Source organism: Heloderma suspectum, chromosome 4 (assembly GCF_057233095.1).
Source record: "Heloderma suspectum isolate Gila_16-S chromosome 4, 16-S_ref, whole genome shotgun sequence".
Classification (NCBI taxonomy): domain Eukaryota; kingdom Metazoa; phylum Chordata; class Lepidosauria; order Squamata; family Helodermatidae; genus Heloderma; species Heloderma suspectum.
The window spans coordinates 87368826-87387201 of record NC_139461.1 but is presented as its reverse complement, the minus strand read 5'-3'; the positions used below and the strand labels follow the sequence as shown (position 1 = coordinate 87387201).

General features: G+C 40.3%; 1 protein-coding gene across 5 annotated transcripts in view; it reads right to left on the bottom strand.

Annotated features, from left to right (window-relative positions):
* The window catches only part of LDLRAD4 (low density lipoprotein receptor class A domain containing 4), a 439787-nt gene that overhangs the window by 216764 nt on the left and 204647 nt on the right, over positions 1–18376 (bottom strand). For 4 of the 5 annotated variants that reach the window (XM_084849936.1, XM_084849937.1, XM_084849938.1 and 1 more), the window contains one exon: positions 5968–6108. In XM_084849936.1, coding sequence (XP_084706062.1) covers positions 5968–6108 — 141 coding nt within the window. Of the gene's footprint in view, positions 1–5967; positions 6109–18376 lie in introns of those variants that run through there. The other variant, XM_084849942.1, reaches the window with a different exon arrangement.

Genomic DNA, 18376 nt, shown 5'->3' with positions numbered 1-18376 from the left:
TGTCAGCACTGCCCTAATACTCGTTTGCATGCCTATTTCCCCAACCAACCAAAGATATGCATGTAGAAGCCCCTTGGCTAGGTTGAGGCAATATTCTGAAAGTATAGAATTAGTTTCTACAGTAAAATTCATGTACTAAATGGAAGAATCATTGGGCAGTATCCAATGGTGCCATTGCACTAGTGGAAATGTCTGCTAGCACAATGGGAAGCTAGCACTAGCTACAGCAACTGGACACTAACCCAAACTAGTGTTTCTGGAATGAAGCAAGGCAATGCAACTCATGGAAGGGAGCTCCACTGACCTGTCCTGTTCTGGAAACACTAGACTGGGGTAGTTTCCGGTGTTTCTGTGGTAAGCGCTAGCTTCCCATTGTACTAGCTGTCATTCCCGCAAGTACAACCTGATGAGCACTGGTGGACTGTCAGCATTGGATACTGCCCATTACCAGGACTGAGGTGGCAGCAATATACAGATATGATATAAATAAAACAATGGACCATAAGAACAATTGTATTGTATGAAAACAGAAAAGTACATAAATAAATCAATATTTATTGATTTATTGATTTAGAGCATTTTTACCCCACTTTTTAGCCTAAAAAGGCTCCCAGAGTGGTTTATAAAGGTTAATATTAAGACAGTTCCTGCCCTCAGGCTTACAATCTAACAGACAAGACACAAAACGAAAAGGGATTGGGGATAACTAGTGGTGATAATCAAGTTGATTATCCAGATTGTATTTTCATCTCTGTTCTTCAGAATGACGAACCAATTATCTTATCTCCTTTATCTACTATAGATGGCAGCCAAGGTTGCTCCTCCCAGACCAGAGTTTTTGTCATAGAATTGATCAGTAATGTACCATTTTGTCAAATGGAGACTCTGTGTACATGACAGTATTGTTGTGTATACCACACATATATTCTTGATCATATGGTTGTTTGTACACTGATTATTTTACTTAATGTATAAGTGCTTATCAATTTGATTATCATCAGTGGTTATTTATTTATTTATGTACTTTCTGTTTTCATACAATTGTTCTTACGGTCTATTGATTTGTTTCTATTGGATCTTTACTTGAGGGGACCTCCTTTTGTTTTGCACTAGCAATATGGAGATCACACCCAGTTCTATCTCTCCTTTTCATCAAATCCAGGTGAGGCAATGGGTGTTCTAAATCAGTGCTTGGATGCAGAAATGGACTGTATGAGGGCCAATAATTAATATAAGAATCCAGATAAGATGAAAGTTATCTTAGTGAGTGGTTTGTCTGCCTGGCTAGGTGGTGGTAGACTCTCCCCTAAAGGGTCAGGTTCACAGTTTGGGATGCTCTTGGATCCAGCATTGTTACTACAGACACAAGCAGCATCCTGGCTAAGAGTGCTTTTTATCAACTTGGGCTGTTGTACCAACTACGACTGTCTCAACAAACTTAGGCTTGCTACAGTTATCTATGCTGTAGTAGGACTGCTGCAATCCCTTGTACGTCGGGCTGTCTTTAAAAACGGTACGGTAAATTCAGCTAGTCCAGCATAGGACAGCAAGTCTGTTAACTTGGACTGGATGATACAATCATATTAACCAGTGCTTTGTGATCTGCACTGGCTTTCAGACCTTTTCCTGGACCAGTTCAAAGCGGTGATATTAATTTTTAACACCCTAAACAGCTTGTGGCCAGGGTCTGAAGGAGCATATGCACGTACCCAGACACCAAGGCCATCCTCCTTTCCAAGGCCCTTCAACAGTGCCCCTTCCAAATTAGATAGGGTGTGTGGCTACTAAAGAGAGGGCCCTTTCAGTGGGGGCACCCCTGTTATGGAATGCTTTTCCTGGAAAGGGCTTTTCAGAGCTTTGCATGCTGCTGCTGCGACTCCTACTCTCCTCTGCTATAGGCTTTCCTTTGATTTTATTCTGTGGCTGTTCTAATTTGTTTTGGATTTTACATTTTTAATTATATTTTTGTATTTTATTATTTTAACCTTTATTTTGTGAACTGCCCAGAGAGCTTCAGCTATTGGGTAGTATAGAAATGCACTAAATAAATAAAATTTACCACTACTTTTCCTTTAGAACATTTTAACTGTCCCTTTTTTCAAAAAGTAAGGAAGCTTATGTTATGTACTCTGACAAAATAGGCATTCAGTAAGGCCTTCCCCAGAGCCATCTCTCTCTCTCTCTCTCTCTCTCTCTCTCTCTCTCATTTTTCTTTTCCAGTCAGTATTTTCCTCCTGTGGCCAATAAATGTTAGTGAAATAAAGATGGGTTCTATTACATCTTCTCATTCAAAATTATCTCCTTCAGTTTTGGGTCAGTAAGCAAGACTTTGGAAATGTCAACAGACAAAGCCTACAAGTTCCCTGTTTTATTTTTTCCAAGTCTTAGTAGCAGCTCCATTATTTGGGGCCCCCTCAGGCAAGACACTCTCAACTGGTTGCCTTTACCTGGAAGAAGTGGGATATGCAAACTAAGAATTCTCTCATGCTGCCTCCGGCTTACTTGGATACCAAATGGGAAAACTGATGGGTTGCCAATATTGCAACCCAACCTTTTCCAATAATGGGGCCCTAGCAAATGTCCAATCTCACCGTCTTCCCCTTTAAATGGCAATCACATCTTAAACTTAACTATTACTGAAGCCTCAGGCCTAAGACTATGGCCTCAATATTTTTTTTCCCAGGAAACCACATACTGAGATGCCACCTAGCCAATTTAGTCTTGATAGGTCACTTATCTTTGATGGACTGTCTATAGTGACCCATCTCCAAATAGTCTCCTGCTTCAAAGAACAGCATACCACTAGGCCTGGAAACCTAACCTCAAGCAGAAGGCAGCATTTGTCAATCATAGAATGCAACAACACATATCAATTGTTGATATGAAGCCTGTGACACATATATGGCACACATGCTAAGGTGCTCCAACAGCTACAGGAATTCATATAAGATGGGTTAAAAAAAAAAAAGAAAAAAAACCTTTTATGAAAAACCTCTCCAAAATCCACAAAACAAGAATGCATACTGGATACATAGAACTTCCCGTCAACTCAGTTATGGAACAGAGATAGTTTGTATTCTACTCCGTAAGCATATATTTGATTGTCACATTATAGTAACTAAATATCTTTGAATAACACAAAGACAAAATGTAGTTTGATACAATCTGCAAGACCACACAGTTAAAGAACATGTGTTCGATCCTATATTTCTCAAGAAGCTTGATCTGAAAAGAATATGGTTCAGAAGTATAGCCAAATAATTTGTAACTCTCATATAGGAGTGCATTAAGAAGGTGTCAAAAATACAAATCAGTTACATAGTCAGCTGGGGTACTGTCCACTGTTCCATTTTTCGACATCCCATCTCATAGAAACTTTAAAGCATTTTCAGCAAGAACAAACACACATGAAGGGTTCATATGAACAGACTGAATATATTGCTTTTTGTTTTTAGAGGAATAACTCCCACACCACCCCCAGCAAACAATACGAAGGGCCAGTCTAACATTACTTTATCCCTGTGGCAGGAGGCTTTGCTATGGTTATTAAAGTACAGCCTCTTGCCATGTGGATCCTCTCAATCATCCTGAGGATCCATGTGGATCCTCCCAATCATCTCCATCATTGGCAAACTGCTGACAACTTATGGATTTTCGCAGTCATCTGGATGATCATGCAAGGCTCCACTCTTGACATAGAATCTATGCACATGATCCTGAGGATCTACTGCTCTAAACATTGAGAGCCACAGGGAAAAGAATTACAATGCAGCACTCACGGGCACCATAGCACCTGTGGGCACTTCCAATGGTGCCTGTGAAGAGGTCCTGCAACGTGGTGCCTGCAAGCACCAACAAAACTTTTTTTTCCCCCCTGGTTTTTTTTTTCCTATATGTACATGGATTTGTACATATCCGTAGCAATTAATACATATGAAATGCATATAACCTTCTAGCAATTATACTGTATATAGGCTTCAACAAAAGCAGACCAAATATCCAAATAAGTATCTGTTTGAAGGTAGCATTATACGTCACCCATTCAAATACTGAAAGCGCTATAACGTCCTTAATCCTGGGGACCAGCAAATGACAAGATTATGCTCTTTCCTGATTATACTAAAGAAATTGCTGACAGAAGAAGGCAATTTACCAAGGCGAGAAGTTTGGCAAAGCAAATTAGCCTGCAATATCATATTAAATATCAGGCTACATTTTGCATTCTTTTTGAAGGCCAGATGAAAAGGTTTTTAAATCCTGATGCTGCAGAATCATTCCTCACTGGTATTAAAATTAAAACAAGGGAACCAACTCTCTCAGCCTCCTGAGTTGGAATTTAGCCATCTTTACTGTTCTTTTGAAGTGCTGCTTGGGTTATAGCTGATTAGATGTCTAGGCAGTATGCCAGAATAAATGTTTGCATATTTCTGTTTTCTTTCTCCTTTTTTTATGTTATATTGTAATAAAATGTATGTTTGTGTGTATATGTGTGTGTATACATATAAATATATTTTTAGATATAATATTACATAAAATATACAAATGGTTTGCTCTTGTTTTTTGTTTTTTATCTTTTTCTTAAATTTCTTTTTCTTTTTATTATTATCATCATCATCATCATCATCATGGGATTATGATTATTACTATTCCTTGCTGGCTAAACCTTTAATGTTTATTAATATGCGTGAATTGAATGGTAATATATGGCCAATGGAAATGGATTGTTTGCTCCTGTTCCTTTGCTATAAGACTGAGGTTATGACACTGATAGATAAGGTTCACCATTTGTGCTGCAGCGGATTGAAGATTTAATAATACCTGAATGTTTGGAAGAGTGCTGTATAGGTATAATTTGCAATTGGATTTATATTTGGATATTTGGTCTGCTTTTATTGAAGTTTAGATATAATCCTTTATTTTTTCCCTTCTTTTGCTATTCTCCCTTCCCCGCCCCCTCAGAATACTGTAATGTTGGAAACTGAAGATTCTGATTATGTTGTTGGTACTGTTTATTTCATTTATAAAAATAAAATAAAAATAGATTAAAAAATAAGGTCCTTAATCCATTTCATGATAGGAAGTGAGTGTTTATCCTTCCAATGTCATAATATCAGTCTTTTAGCTATCAGAAGAGTACAGAGAATTTGTGAATTTCCATGAAGCAGGTAAATAATTTAAAACAGCATGTACATAAGTAAATATTAAAGACTGTTTCAGTACAAAATGTATCTGTGTGATAACCTTCTCCACTAAAGCAGCAACTACTGGACAATGACAAGACATATGTTTAAAAGAAATATTAGCTCTACTGCATCACCAGCAACTAGCCAAATTAGACAGTCCCTTATTAAAGAGACATTGTAGTGTCCAACAGACATAGAACAATAGTTTTTGCCAAATAAGATACAGCCTACAAATCATAGATGTGACAGATAGACATGAAAGCAGCAATACACTGATTAGGCATTTTGTGGTGATGCCCAAAGCAGTTTCTCTGTGTCCATGGGTCCAAACAGGTTGGGGACCCCTGAATTACATAGTGGACGTTTCCTGCCACAGAGATAATATACTATGTAGACCAGTCCTATTTTCTCTTTCTGTTGATAAACTAACTCACAAAGCTCTCATTTACTAACAAAGAATTCAGTATGGCTAGCTACGATACAATTAGTGGTAACTGAAAATAATGTCTGTCTGCTTTTTAAAAGAAAAAGTCTTGCACTTCTAGTTAACTGATAAAACATAGTAGCTGCCATAGGAAAAATCCAACTACTAAGAAAACAAATGATAATGAAAAAGCAAATTACAAGTTACGATTATGACTATGTTTCTATTCTGGATCCATCGTAGTGGTAGTAACAGAAAATAACATCTTACTATTTTCATTGAAGGCTTTCCCAAAACATTATGAAGTAGAACAACATTCAATGTGAATTTCAGAACTGGCACACAGGGGCTAGTACTTACAGCTGAAGATGCTTGGAGGTGGATGCTCCGTTACAAGCAGGCAGTTCTCTTCATCACTATTATCCCCACAATCATTTTGTTGGTTACAGACCAGTGAGCCAAGATACAAGCATTTACCACTGGTGCAGGTGAATTTGCACTCTGAAAAAGTACAATAGAAGAAAAGGACGTGTGAGTACACTTTCCGTTTCACTGTCTATCAAGGTATTCTGCTTCATTGTATATCATTTCATAAATGATCTAGAATTAGGAATGAGCAATGAAGTTGTCACATTTGCAGATAACACCAAATTATTTAGGGTAGTTAAAACAAAAAGCGATTGTGAAGAGCTCCAATAGGATCTCTCAAAACTAGGAGACTGGCCATCTAAATGGAAAATGCGGTTCAGTATAAGCAAGTGTAAAGTGATGCACATTGAGGCAAAATATCCCAACTTCAAGTACAGCCTGATGGGATCTGAGCTAGCGGTGACCAACAAGGAAAGGGATCTTGGGGTTGTGGTGGACAGCTCAATGACGGTGTCAACCCAGTGTGCGGCCGCTGTAAAAAAGGCAAACTCCATGTTAGACATAATCAGAAAAGGAACTGAGAATAAAACTGCCAATATCATACTGTCACTATACAAATCTATGGTGCGACCACACTTGGAATACAGTGTACAGTTCTGGCCACCACACCTAAAAAAAGATATTGTAGAGCTGGAAAAAGTGAAGAAAAGGACAACTAAAATGATCAAGGGACTGGCGCTTCTTCCCTATGAGAGAAGGTTACAACAGCTGGGATCGTTTAGTTTGGAAAGAAGGAGGGTAAGGGGAGACATGATAGAGGTCTACAAAATTATGCAGGGTGTGGAGAATGTGAATAGAGAGACATTTTTCTCCCTCTCTCAAAATACCCGGGTCATCCTATGAAGCTGATTGGTGGGAGATTCAGGACAGATAAAAGGAAGTATTTCTTCACACAGCGCATAGTTAAACTGAGGAATTTGCTACCACCAGATGTAGTTATTTGGATGGCTTTAAAAGAGGGTTGGACAAATTCCTGGAGGAAAAGGCTATCAGTGGCTACTAGTCTTGATAGCTATGTTCTACCTCCAGTACCAGAGGCAGTGAGCCTAAGTACACCAGTTGCTGGGGAACATGGTGTTGGGGAGGGTGCTGTTGTGCTGATGCCCTGGTTGTGCGTTCCTCGTCAACAGCTGGTTGGCCACTGTGTGAACAGAACGCTGGACTAGATGGACCCTTGGTCTGATCCAGCATGGCTCTTATGTTCTTAAGGATACCTATGGCAAGTGTTAGAAACTAATCAAATCATTTCAAATCAATTCAGCTGCTGATGTGTTTTAGGGTGGTAAAGGTTTATTTTTCCTATTTGATCCCTGAATAATATGCTGCAATACAGTTTAATAATCATTTAATTTGCCAGTCATTTAAACTGCACAAGGAATTTGAAAATGGCAATATACACAATGAACTAGTTAGACACTAATGTTTCGAAATGGCCTGATTTCCAACAAATTTCAATCAGTTACTATTTCTTAAGTTCCTTTCTTAAAACTTGGACAGGTACTTAAATCCCCAGATCACCATTTCTCAGTTTTTGTTTTCTATTTTAAACAATTCTTCAATGCTACACCAACATTTACTCCACACAATGCATGCACTGCGGGGGCAGGATTATAGCCCAGGTAATAATTCAGAGTCAGTTTACATGACAACACAATTGTACATATTATAATTTACAACAGTCACTCATGGTTATTAGGTTGTGTGAAGCCCGCTAGAACAGCTCCGCTACTGGAGAGTGTTCTTTCTCATTAAGTCCCAACCTGCTTTGCCTTGCTTAACAACAGGCTAATGCAATAAGAATGACATATTAACAAATCCACAAGTGATCATTATAGTTTATCATACACACAAATGAGCGATAAATACCTATGCTTCACTACTGTGGAGCAAGTATGCATACATTACCAGCCCAATTCAGAAGAAGTTAGTTGTGCTTAAGTACTATTAATCAATCGGACAAATTAGCCACAATGAATTCTAGTGAAATTATCTCTGGATCAAATCCATCTAAAAAACAAGGCTTCTAACTTTCATAATTCCTAAGCTAAATATTTAAATATAACTGCAAAAAGCAGCTTGATATTTATAAACAAAGGGTTTGAAAGAAGTCCAAATTCCTTCCTTCCAATCCAGAATCTTATACACCACAGAATTCCCAATGCTTCAGTACAATAGATCAGCTTTCCACAACCTGGGGCCCTCCAGATGTTTTGGACTTCAGCTTCCACCAAGCATTGGCAGCATGGGAAGGGGTCAGGAATGCTGGGAATTGTAGTCCAAAAGATCTGGAGGGTACCAGTCTGGGGAAGTCTTCAGTAGATGGAACTGAATAAACACACACAGTGCTTTCCCTTTCCATGCCCAGCAACAAGGAAGCCTCTTACTCACATGGAGCTCTATATCCATCTTCATGAACACCGTCCTGAATTCTCATGTTTACTAAATCTGCATTTCAGGATTTTTCTTAATTTCAAAGCTTTTCATATTTGAAGTGCCAATTTCCAAATATGGATAGTGCGAGCCATCTAAAACTATATTTAAATATTAATTACATGCTACAAAAATATGCAGAAAACTAATGATATTATCTCTGAATTTACATTCAAGCCTACACTGGCTCTGCATACAAAAATCAATCTCAAAATTATTTTAAAAATTTTCTCTTTAAATCACACTCATCATTTAGGGCAGTTGGAAGCTTGATGTCAGAAATTCCATATAATATATACTTTACTTGAATTGACCCTGGACAAGAGCTGCCTGCTTCTATGTTTGCTTGGAACACTGCCAGCTCTGGACGAGACATAAGAATCATTACCTCCTGCGCTTGCCTTTAAAAAAGGCTTTATAGCTGCAGCTAAATGTCTCAGCTTTGATACAGTAATCAGCAACAATCCATTCAGTCCCATAAAAATATATGTCTACCCACCTTTCTCAATTGTCACATGGAGATTAACAAACTGGAGGAGTAAAACAATCAAACAGTCAGTGTGCTGAATTCCCAAATGTCAGTACTGCCGAGCTACTGAATACTTTTTGAGATCTTCCTTCGCTTGGCATGAAAGCAGAGCCCCATTGGTTCTAGATTTTTAGTTTCCTATTTTTCTTTCAGATTAAAGGAATGTGGTGTTGTTGTTTTAAATACAGACTGATATGTAAACAAGCTTGTTCTTCATTTGCAAGGGTCCAAATGCTTCACTAAGTGTACTAAGACGTAATATAGAATTTCAACTCTTTTCTATTTATTATTAACATTTATATACTGCCTTATTTGCTAAAAAGCCATCAAGGTGATGGAACAATTTAAAACAACAAAACCTTAAAATAATAAAAACAAGAACATCACAAACAGTAAAAGATTATATACATAACATAAAAGGCTTAATTAAAACTATGTGTCTTCACACTTTCTAAAAGCCAATAGAGTGGGGCTAAATTGTGGTTCTTGAGGGAGTGCATTCCAGAGTTTGGGAGCAATACAAGAGAAAGCCCTTTCACATTTGCTCAACAAATGGGCCTCTGTGGGTAACGGTGCCCTCAAGAAGGCCTCTCCTGCAGATTTTAATAACCAAACAAGTTAATATTGAGATGGGTGGTCCCTTAGAGAGCCAGGTCCTAAACTGTTCAGGGTTTTGGCTCTATAGAAATTATATTTGCATAGGCCAAAAATTAAAAATCTAAGGTGTTTGGCCATCTCTATACAGATGTAAAGGACACCAAACAATATTGTTTACTTCAGCGTTGGGCAATTTGTGGCCCTCCAAATGGCCTGGCTTACAGCACCCATCAGTCCTAGCCAGCATAGCCAATGGTAAAGGATAATGGGACTTCTAGGCTAAAACATCTGGAGGACCACAAGTTGCCCAACCCTGGTTTACTTGATTACTATGAGGCAAACTAGATGCCACAGGGCAGTCATGCCTCTGTCTCCCCCATTCACATATATGGATGGTGATCTGCTCCTTAGATGAAAAGAAACATAATGGAAGTGAAGCCCCCCTCCGCATCTTCCCTCATTGTTCTGTGCTGCTTTAAGCAGTTCCTCCCCAACCCAGCTCCAATAGTAGAAGTGAGGCAAGCTACAGAGGGTAAGGCAGTGAGGGTAAGGTAGAGGCAGGGCATGTCTCACTCCCCTACTATGTGTACTCTGCACCCTAGTTTCAGCAGGGCATACAAGTACATAAAATATACATGGCTGCACTGGCATGTCAAAATTCTATGTATACAGAATTTTCCAGAACCAAGGGCAGGTACTTATTGGGAGACCAGCATTTTTCCATTACATGGGATTTTTGATGAGGGTCCTGGTGATTTATCTCACAAGGACTTACAACACAATCCTATGTATGTTCCACTGAGTTCAATGTGGTTTACTCCCTGATAAGTAGTATAGGACTGGACCTGAAGTAATTGTGATGTTGTTGGCAGCACATTTACAAATTATTTATAAATGAAAAAGTAATAAGCCACTTCCACAGGGGTATGGTATTAAGCCTTGATAAACTAACTGAAAATGTTTGGGTGTCTGATGGATCAACACAATCAAACTCATTTATTGATAGATAGTTTATGTTTCTTGTATATATGTATATAAACAGTCATTCTTCTGTACAGCATTTCTGAACTCAACACAGATATTTTTGGAAGTACCTGATTCCTGTATTAAAGTTGTATGACTGTTAATTTTTTGAAGATCCATTATCTTAATTAATTGCGGTCTTCAGTTTTGGTTTTGTATTTATATATTCATTTTGTTTGGTTTAACTATATTATTTCTTTGGGGAAAATCCAATAAAAATCTCATTTAGAAAAAGAAAAAAAGAAATGTCCATGCTGTCAGTTAACCATGGTAGGAAACCTGGTGCCCTCCAGATGTTTTAGGCTCATTTTTGTGGTTAGAGGTGGTTAAGAAGGTGGGTCCAGCCACTTAAAAACCAGGCAGTCCGAGATTTAGACAGGGCTACAACTATGGATGTATGGTTTTTGTAAAATCGATTCTGTTACATTTTATGGATTGTCAGGGGCCTTTCATTCTATGGTCCGCTCATTGACAGAATCGGATTTCCCCCCAATTTCTTGAATTTGTGCAAATTCACATTTGCGCAAATTTGCAAATCCCCTCAAAAATGCGCATTTTCATGCTTTAGCCTATGGGGAAAATGCACATTTTCAGCCAGTGGGTTTTTTATTTTACATATTGTTCTATGACTAAATTTGTGTAAAATTCCAGAAAGTTAAAAAAAACCCCACACACACATTAGTCCACAAGTCCACATAATCTGTGTGACTCAGGAAAAGTCAGTCTGCTGCAGAATCTGCAGGTCAGATTCATAGACATCCATACTCATTTGATTCCGTTGTGGATTTCTCCAACATCCCTAGCTGCAACTCAGTCTGGATGGACAGCTCCACTAAGAGAAGCCTCTTGTCATTAAAAGGCCTTGCCTATCTTAGAAGCCATTGGCTCTAATAACACTGGGGAAAATATCTCTCTTCACTGTTGTCCTGCTTCACGTAGAACCACAAGCAAGGTAAAAGGTCTAAGTGCACAGAATCCTGCAGAGCACAAGGTAGCCCGGGAATGCAAGTCTGGGAGCTGGAGTACAGACGTTGTTTCAGCGGTTCTCTGGCTGGAACTGAAAGCTTTTATGTCTGAGCATTGAGAACCCTGGCCAGGCACAGCTGCTGGCCATCAGAGTCACCTGAGAGAAAGCCTTACTTGCAAGGAGAGTCTCACTCATGAGTAACCCTTTATTCACAAGGAGTCTTATTCCAAAGGCAGGCACGTCTTTGCCTGGGAGCCAACTCGGCCTGCACCTTTAGGCGCCTGTGCTTCCTCAGACTAGGCGATAGCTCGGCTTCTGCCTCGGAATCAAAAAGGGGGCTCTCCATGTGTTGAGGGAACAGTTTGGATACCATCTCTCCTGAGTGCTGAGGATCCCCCTGATCTGTCGAACAGTCACTGGAAACAGGTGGTCCCAAGGGAGCTCCAGGCCATGCTCTAAAGATAATTCCTCCAGAGGGGGTGTTACAGCTATGATTTCCAGGCTGGAGTCCTCAGACTCCAAGGGTGGCAGCATGACTGCCTCAAGCTGGAGAGATGGTGGCAAGATGAGCTTTTCCTGTGCTGGGGCTTTTGGAAGGTGGGGTTATCTGGGGACAGTGCTGAGAATTCCCTCCCCCACCATGTCACCTCCGCAGAACCCATGACTTCATCACCCGAATATGGGAAGCTTGACCCCTGGTTAGAGGAACGTAGGAAACTGCCTCACACTGAATAAGACCCCAGTATCGTCGACACTGACTGGCAGTGGCTCTCCAGGGTTTCAGACAGGCGTTTTCCCTGCTGCACCTGGAGATGCCAGGGATTGAACTTGTGACTTTCTACATGCAACACATGTGCGCTACTGCTGAGCCACGGCCTCTCCTTTATGTGGTAGGTACCACCTTACAGCGGTGTCAGCATGCTTTCGTGGATTTCCTGGGTTTAACTGTGTAACTTATTAAAACAAATTTCCTCCCTATTTGGGCTCTGCTGATGCCGATGGATTTAGGAGCAATTCCATCACAGCCTAGGGGGTATGTCAGAGATAGGATCACTCTGTTATTAACAAAAATTAAAGATGCTGTTAGTGACCAGCTAGTGACCGTGAACTGCACTGGCACCTAAACTAGAGCCAACCCACACTGCACAATTGTATGTAGTGACACACCAGAGAGATCTCAATAAATTGAGCTGTTACACAGCTTGTCTAGACAGAAGAAGGGGGAGATAGGGTGATCCAATTTTTAAAGACAAGCCAGCATGACTGCGTTTTATAAATAACTTTTCAAAGCTATTCACCTTCCTTCTTCAGTTTCAAGTGTCAATTAGTGATCCTACCTGGTCAGTTACAGAACAGTCCCTAACCCCAGTAGATAGAAAGTATTAGTAGTTACAGATTAAAAGATCAGTGGGATTTTTAAAAATCACTGTTATTTTTTCCTAGAACAAGAAAGAAAGAAAGAAAGAAAGAAAGAAAGAAAGAAAGAAAGAAAGCTAATATAGTGACATCTTAAAACTATCAATAAATTAATGCTATTTTATGTTAATCAAATTAACTTTTGTATAAGTATTCCATATATTTTTCACTTACAAACACATCACATTTCATTTACAAACAGCTACTCACCAGCAACAATTGGCCACATAACAGAAACACATAAGAGGGACCAGACCCTGCAACAAGCCAGATGCCAACTCTGTCCTCATATTGACCCAGGCAACATTACCACAGGACCTAATAACATTAGGCACAACATTAGGGGCTCATTCATCTGCTAGTCTTCCAATGCAATACATGCTACCACCTGCCAGCAATGCCCTTCTACTTTCTACATAGGACAAACAGGTCAGTCTATATGCAAAAGAATAAATGGCACATCTGACATCAGAAAGGGAAACATTCAAAAACCAGTAGGAGAACATTTCAGGCTCCCAGGATACTCTGTTGCTGACCTTCAGATGGCTAGTCTTGAACAAAGAAACTTCCAAGGAAAACTCCAGCAGGAAATAGCTGAGGTACAAGTTATAACTAAGTGTAATTTTATTCATTGGGTCTGAATAGAGGCAATGGTTTCTTTCCACTACAGCTGTTTGTTTCCTCAGCAATGCTAAGGTGAATGTGTTATCACTGATTATTGCTGTCTGAACTGACATAGTGGTAATTTTGCATACCTTTAAACTCCAGTTGAATTGTCACTGACTATACTGTTTGTATTTCATTGACATCTAACCCCACCTTTTACCCCCCAAAAGTCCTCTATACCCATGAATAGTATTCATTCAACAGAGGACAACACTTCCTGCATTGATAAAGTAGATGTCGGAAGTAACAACAGAGGTGCTCATAAATGTAAATGCCTCTGTTCAGTTTCTTACAAGTAGGAGGGCCCTGCTCATAGCAGACTAGATGAATGATCTGCAAGTTGAATGCTTGGTGGCCACCACTGCTGCCTCCTTCTTCCAGTGCCCAGCCAAGAGCCCACCACATTTACCTGGGGCACACAAAGGGGGAGGCAGCAGTGAGCACTCCAGCTCCTCAGCAGAATGACTTTTGCTATTGAGGAGGGATGCTGAATCTTCAATTTCCAACATTCCTGGCCAGAACAAGGCACTATTTGTGTCTGTTTTGCTGCAGAGGCTCTCCAACTGACACAAATAGTGTCATGTTTCCACCAGGGGCACAGGGACCTGGATGTCCTAGTATCCCTCCTCAGTCGGGAAGGCCACTCTGCCCAAAAGCTGGACTGCCCACTGCTACCACCAGCTCCCCTTTCCCCTGTTCCAGGTAAGTGTGGTGGGCCCTTGAGGGGGCATGGGAAGGGAGAGGCAGCAGAGAAGCAAAAGCAACAGGCGTGCTTTGGGAGTCTATGAGAGTATTCCTTGCTTGTGCTTAGACTGCAGGCAAAACAGCAAGTCCTTTATGCATGCTTGCTTGGGGAGCACACACAGCACTGAGCCCTTTTGGAGTGCTCATGTATCCCTACTCTAGTCCATGAAACCATTCATCATAATAAATTTGTTAGTCTCTAAAGTGCATCAATACCCTGTCGTTATTGCCTCAGCAGACTAACATGGCTGCACCTCTGGATGTTATGCACTTACATATGCATTCTGTGCACACATCTCAAAACATGTTGGGAATATGCACTCATTTAAACTAATGCTTTGAGAATTTATCACATCTTGATACTTTCTTTTTCATCTCACATTATTTAAAATCAGGCAATTCGTTTTAAATGTCTATTTAGAGTACTAAACACTAAGGAACTGTATGTATGTTATTATTACTTATTTTTTATTTTATACCAATTACACAGGGCCAACTGAAACATTTAAAATGTATTTATCTAATTTAAAATTTATACTGTAAGCACTAGCTAGAATATCCCACTAATGGCTTAGCTAATGGCTATCAAATGACAGATTGAATAAAATAATCTTGCATCAAGTCTGGAAAAATGTTCAAGTTCTAGTGAACCTTCATGAGAAAACACCAACTAACTCTCTCTATGAACCTGGAGACAACAGCTAAAGCATGCAGAACCAAACTTGGAAATGTACCATAGAGTTAAATTGCAATCCCAGATAAACTTATCTGGGAGTAAGTCCCATTGAACTTTACTTCTGGGTAGACATTATAGGATTTCACTGTTAGGCTACTTAAATCCCACGGGCTCCAGTAGGATTGGGTAGCTTATCTGTGTGCAGGATGGCAGAATAAGCCACAGATAACTTTTTAAGTTAAAAAAAATGGCACCTTGAAGAATGCTCACAAAAGCAATGTAGATTCATGAGGCCTAGCCTCATGATGAATCAAGCCACTGCATTCTGCAAAAGGTACTGCTTCCAAACAGAAATATTTTTTAAAAAAATTAAAGGGAAAGTTAAAATTTAAAATAAGAAGTAAGTATGGTTTGGATAACAAGTACAAAAGAAACTTGTGGCAGAAGAATTTGATACATGTCTGCATTGATCCTAACTGCAATCATTAAATGCTGAACTAAATGTCATGCTATCATCATTTCCAGTGCTTACTTTACACATACTGTGTCTACTCACCCATATACAATCCCATCCCATTAGATTACGCTTAATGTTTTCAGACATCCTTTGCACTTCGCTTCTTAACATGAACAGAACTACCATTGTTTTGTTATCCAATTCAATATAATACACTTTAAACTACAGGTAAATGCTGCCTGTTCTTTAAAAATACATTCAGCAACAAGGCAGCAGGGAGAGACCCAATCTTTCCCAAAAAGTAGGGTCCAGTCTAGGCTGTCACATGTTTCCTGGGATAGGGGATATCAAAACCTCCTTCATCTATAGTCTCCAGAAATCACAGGCATACAAGCTTAACATTAATGCAGAACTTTTATTCTCACCTGCCTCAGTTACTTCCCTGGATTGGATCTTCTTTGTAATGCACCACATTTCAGTCCATCTCAGTTGTCCCACTGCATTAGCCTCCTCGTCACCCTCCCAGTAATTTTTATGGCGAAAGGTTGCATTGCCCAGCCGAATCAGCACTCTCAGATAAGTCAAAGGTTTCACTTTCCTTAAGGGTTGCAGGAGTCAGCAGCAATTCCTTTTCCGAGAGATATCCCTTATTTTTTCTTTAAGATACCCTTCCCCCGGTTGCCAACATCTCCAACCAGCCTGAACAGATCCTTCCTGTGGTGGTAAGGATCCAGGGTGTACTGCTCTGCTAGATTACAGGTAAGATAAATAAGGGGTGGAGAGTTCTCTACACAGGTCCCCCAGGCAGAGGGTTTAGTTTCCCTAATTTCCTATCTGGCAACCAAAGTGGCCTTCCTAGAAGAGCCCAAGCATGGGTGGGGGGTACATTTTACTGGGACCGAGAGATCCAGGGGGTCCCAGATGCTGCTGCAACTCCATTACTATATGGAAAAAATAAGGTTACATTATAGGTCATGCTTGATGATATCTATGGAAATTAATTTCCATGTATCTATGTATCTGTTGTCCAGATCTTGTGAGATTTGCTGGAGTCAATTACAAGCAATGTCAGAGCAAAACAAGCAAAATTCTGAACACTGAATTGCTGGCCCAGGCCCTTCTCTAAAACAGAGAGAGTGTGCTTGTGCAGTTAAACTAGGACCTGTAGTTTGAGAGAGATATGCGCTTCCCTATGGGACATGTTCTCACAAGAACAACCAAACCCAGAGTTCTGTGTACATGGGGAGGAGGGAGGGACAGCTGGTATTTTTGTACCAAAAGTGACAAAGCACCATACTAATCCTGGTCATTGATTGCATGGACAGTGAGAGCCAGTGCTGCAGATTTACAGGCCCAAAATATGTGAGTAAATGTTCTTTCTCTCTCTCTCTCTCTCTCTCTCTCTCACACACACACACACACACACACACACACACACCATATTGCCATGTCTGGCTATAAATACAAATCAGGCAGCCAGAAACATAAGGAGATTTATGACAACTCTCCCTACATTCTGATGTAGCTCAACAGTGCTCCCTACAGCATCAGGTAAGTTGGCACCATACCAGGAAGCCTGAATAGGCCAAATCTTACCTTTTGTTTCCCAATACACATCCAAAATCTAAACTCTTTTGAACAATAATTTGTCCAGTTGGAACTGGACAGCTATTTATCATTCAAGTGCAGGGTTGTTAATGAGGTTGTTAGTAATTTTCTGATTTGTTGGCTAGACCACCGATATAAAAAATGAAAAATCTATGGTTTCCCACCATTGGACAAAACAGTAGCCCATCTCCACTAAGAGGCTGGATTTCACTGAGACTCCTATAAATATGTGACTTTGCTCTCAGTCTGGGTCTTCCTAACATCTAAGCAGGAGGCCAAAGATTCTGTCACTCTGTCTCAGACCATCCATTCTGCATGGAACTCTGCATATGTCTCAAAACTAGGTATGTTCAATTGATTTATTTTATTTGGAATGTTGTGTATGTGGTTGTTGCTTTCCGTTCTTCTTCCCTTGTTCTTTTCTCCCAAATAAACTCCATTGGACATTTGGCTGCATTATTTTAAACAGAAATTTCTCACTAAAACCTTCCCTATGTGCAGAACTGCATGGTTGCTATTATGGTTCCTTGTGGTCACAAGATTTTCACAAGGTTATGTTCTGTATGCATGCATGCATGGATGGATGGATGGACGGACGGACGGACTGACAGCTTTGGGCAAGAAAATCCAAAGTGCATTGCTTTTTGTTTATTCATAGAGCTGGACTGCAGAAAGGAGTCCTTGGCTCAGAAACTACAGGCAGCTGGACCGATCAGAGCAGGGTCCCCAACAAGGCACCCGTGGGTGCCCTCACAGATCTTTACTCCCTACCCCCTTCAAAAAAAATTTTTAATAAAAATTTGAAAAATGTTAGGGCACCAGATTCTCCTTCCTGTTCCTGAACCTCCTTTGGATCAGCTGTTCAGCGGTCTGGACGAGAAAGCAAGGCAAAGGGATAGAGGGGAGAGAAAGAGCAAGGCTAAAGGCCAGGAGGGAAAAATAGTGAGGTAATGAGGTGGAAGTGAGATAAATAGTGAGACTAGGGACTAGGGGGAGAAAGAAGGGAGCTAGGGACGGGGAAGGAAGAGAAAGAGCAGGGACAGGGGTTGAGGGAGGGAAACAGCAAAGCTAGAGGCTGGGAATGGGGAGAGAGAGACAGACAGACAGACAGACAGACAGAGAGACAGAGAGAGTGCAAAGGAAAAGGTTTGTGTGGATGGAAAAAGACTGGGTGAACCAGGAAGCAGCTCTTTCTATTTCCCCCTCCCTCCCAGCCTCTAGCCTCAC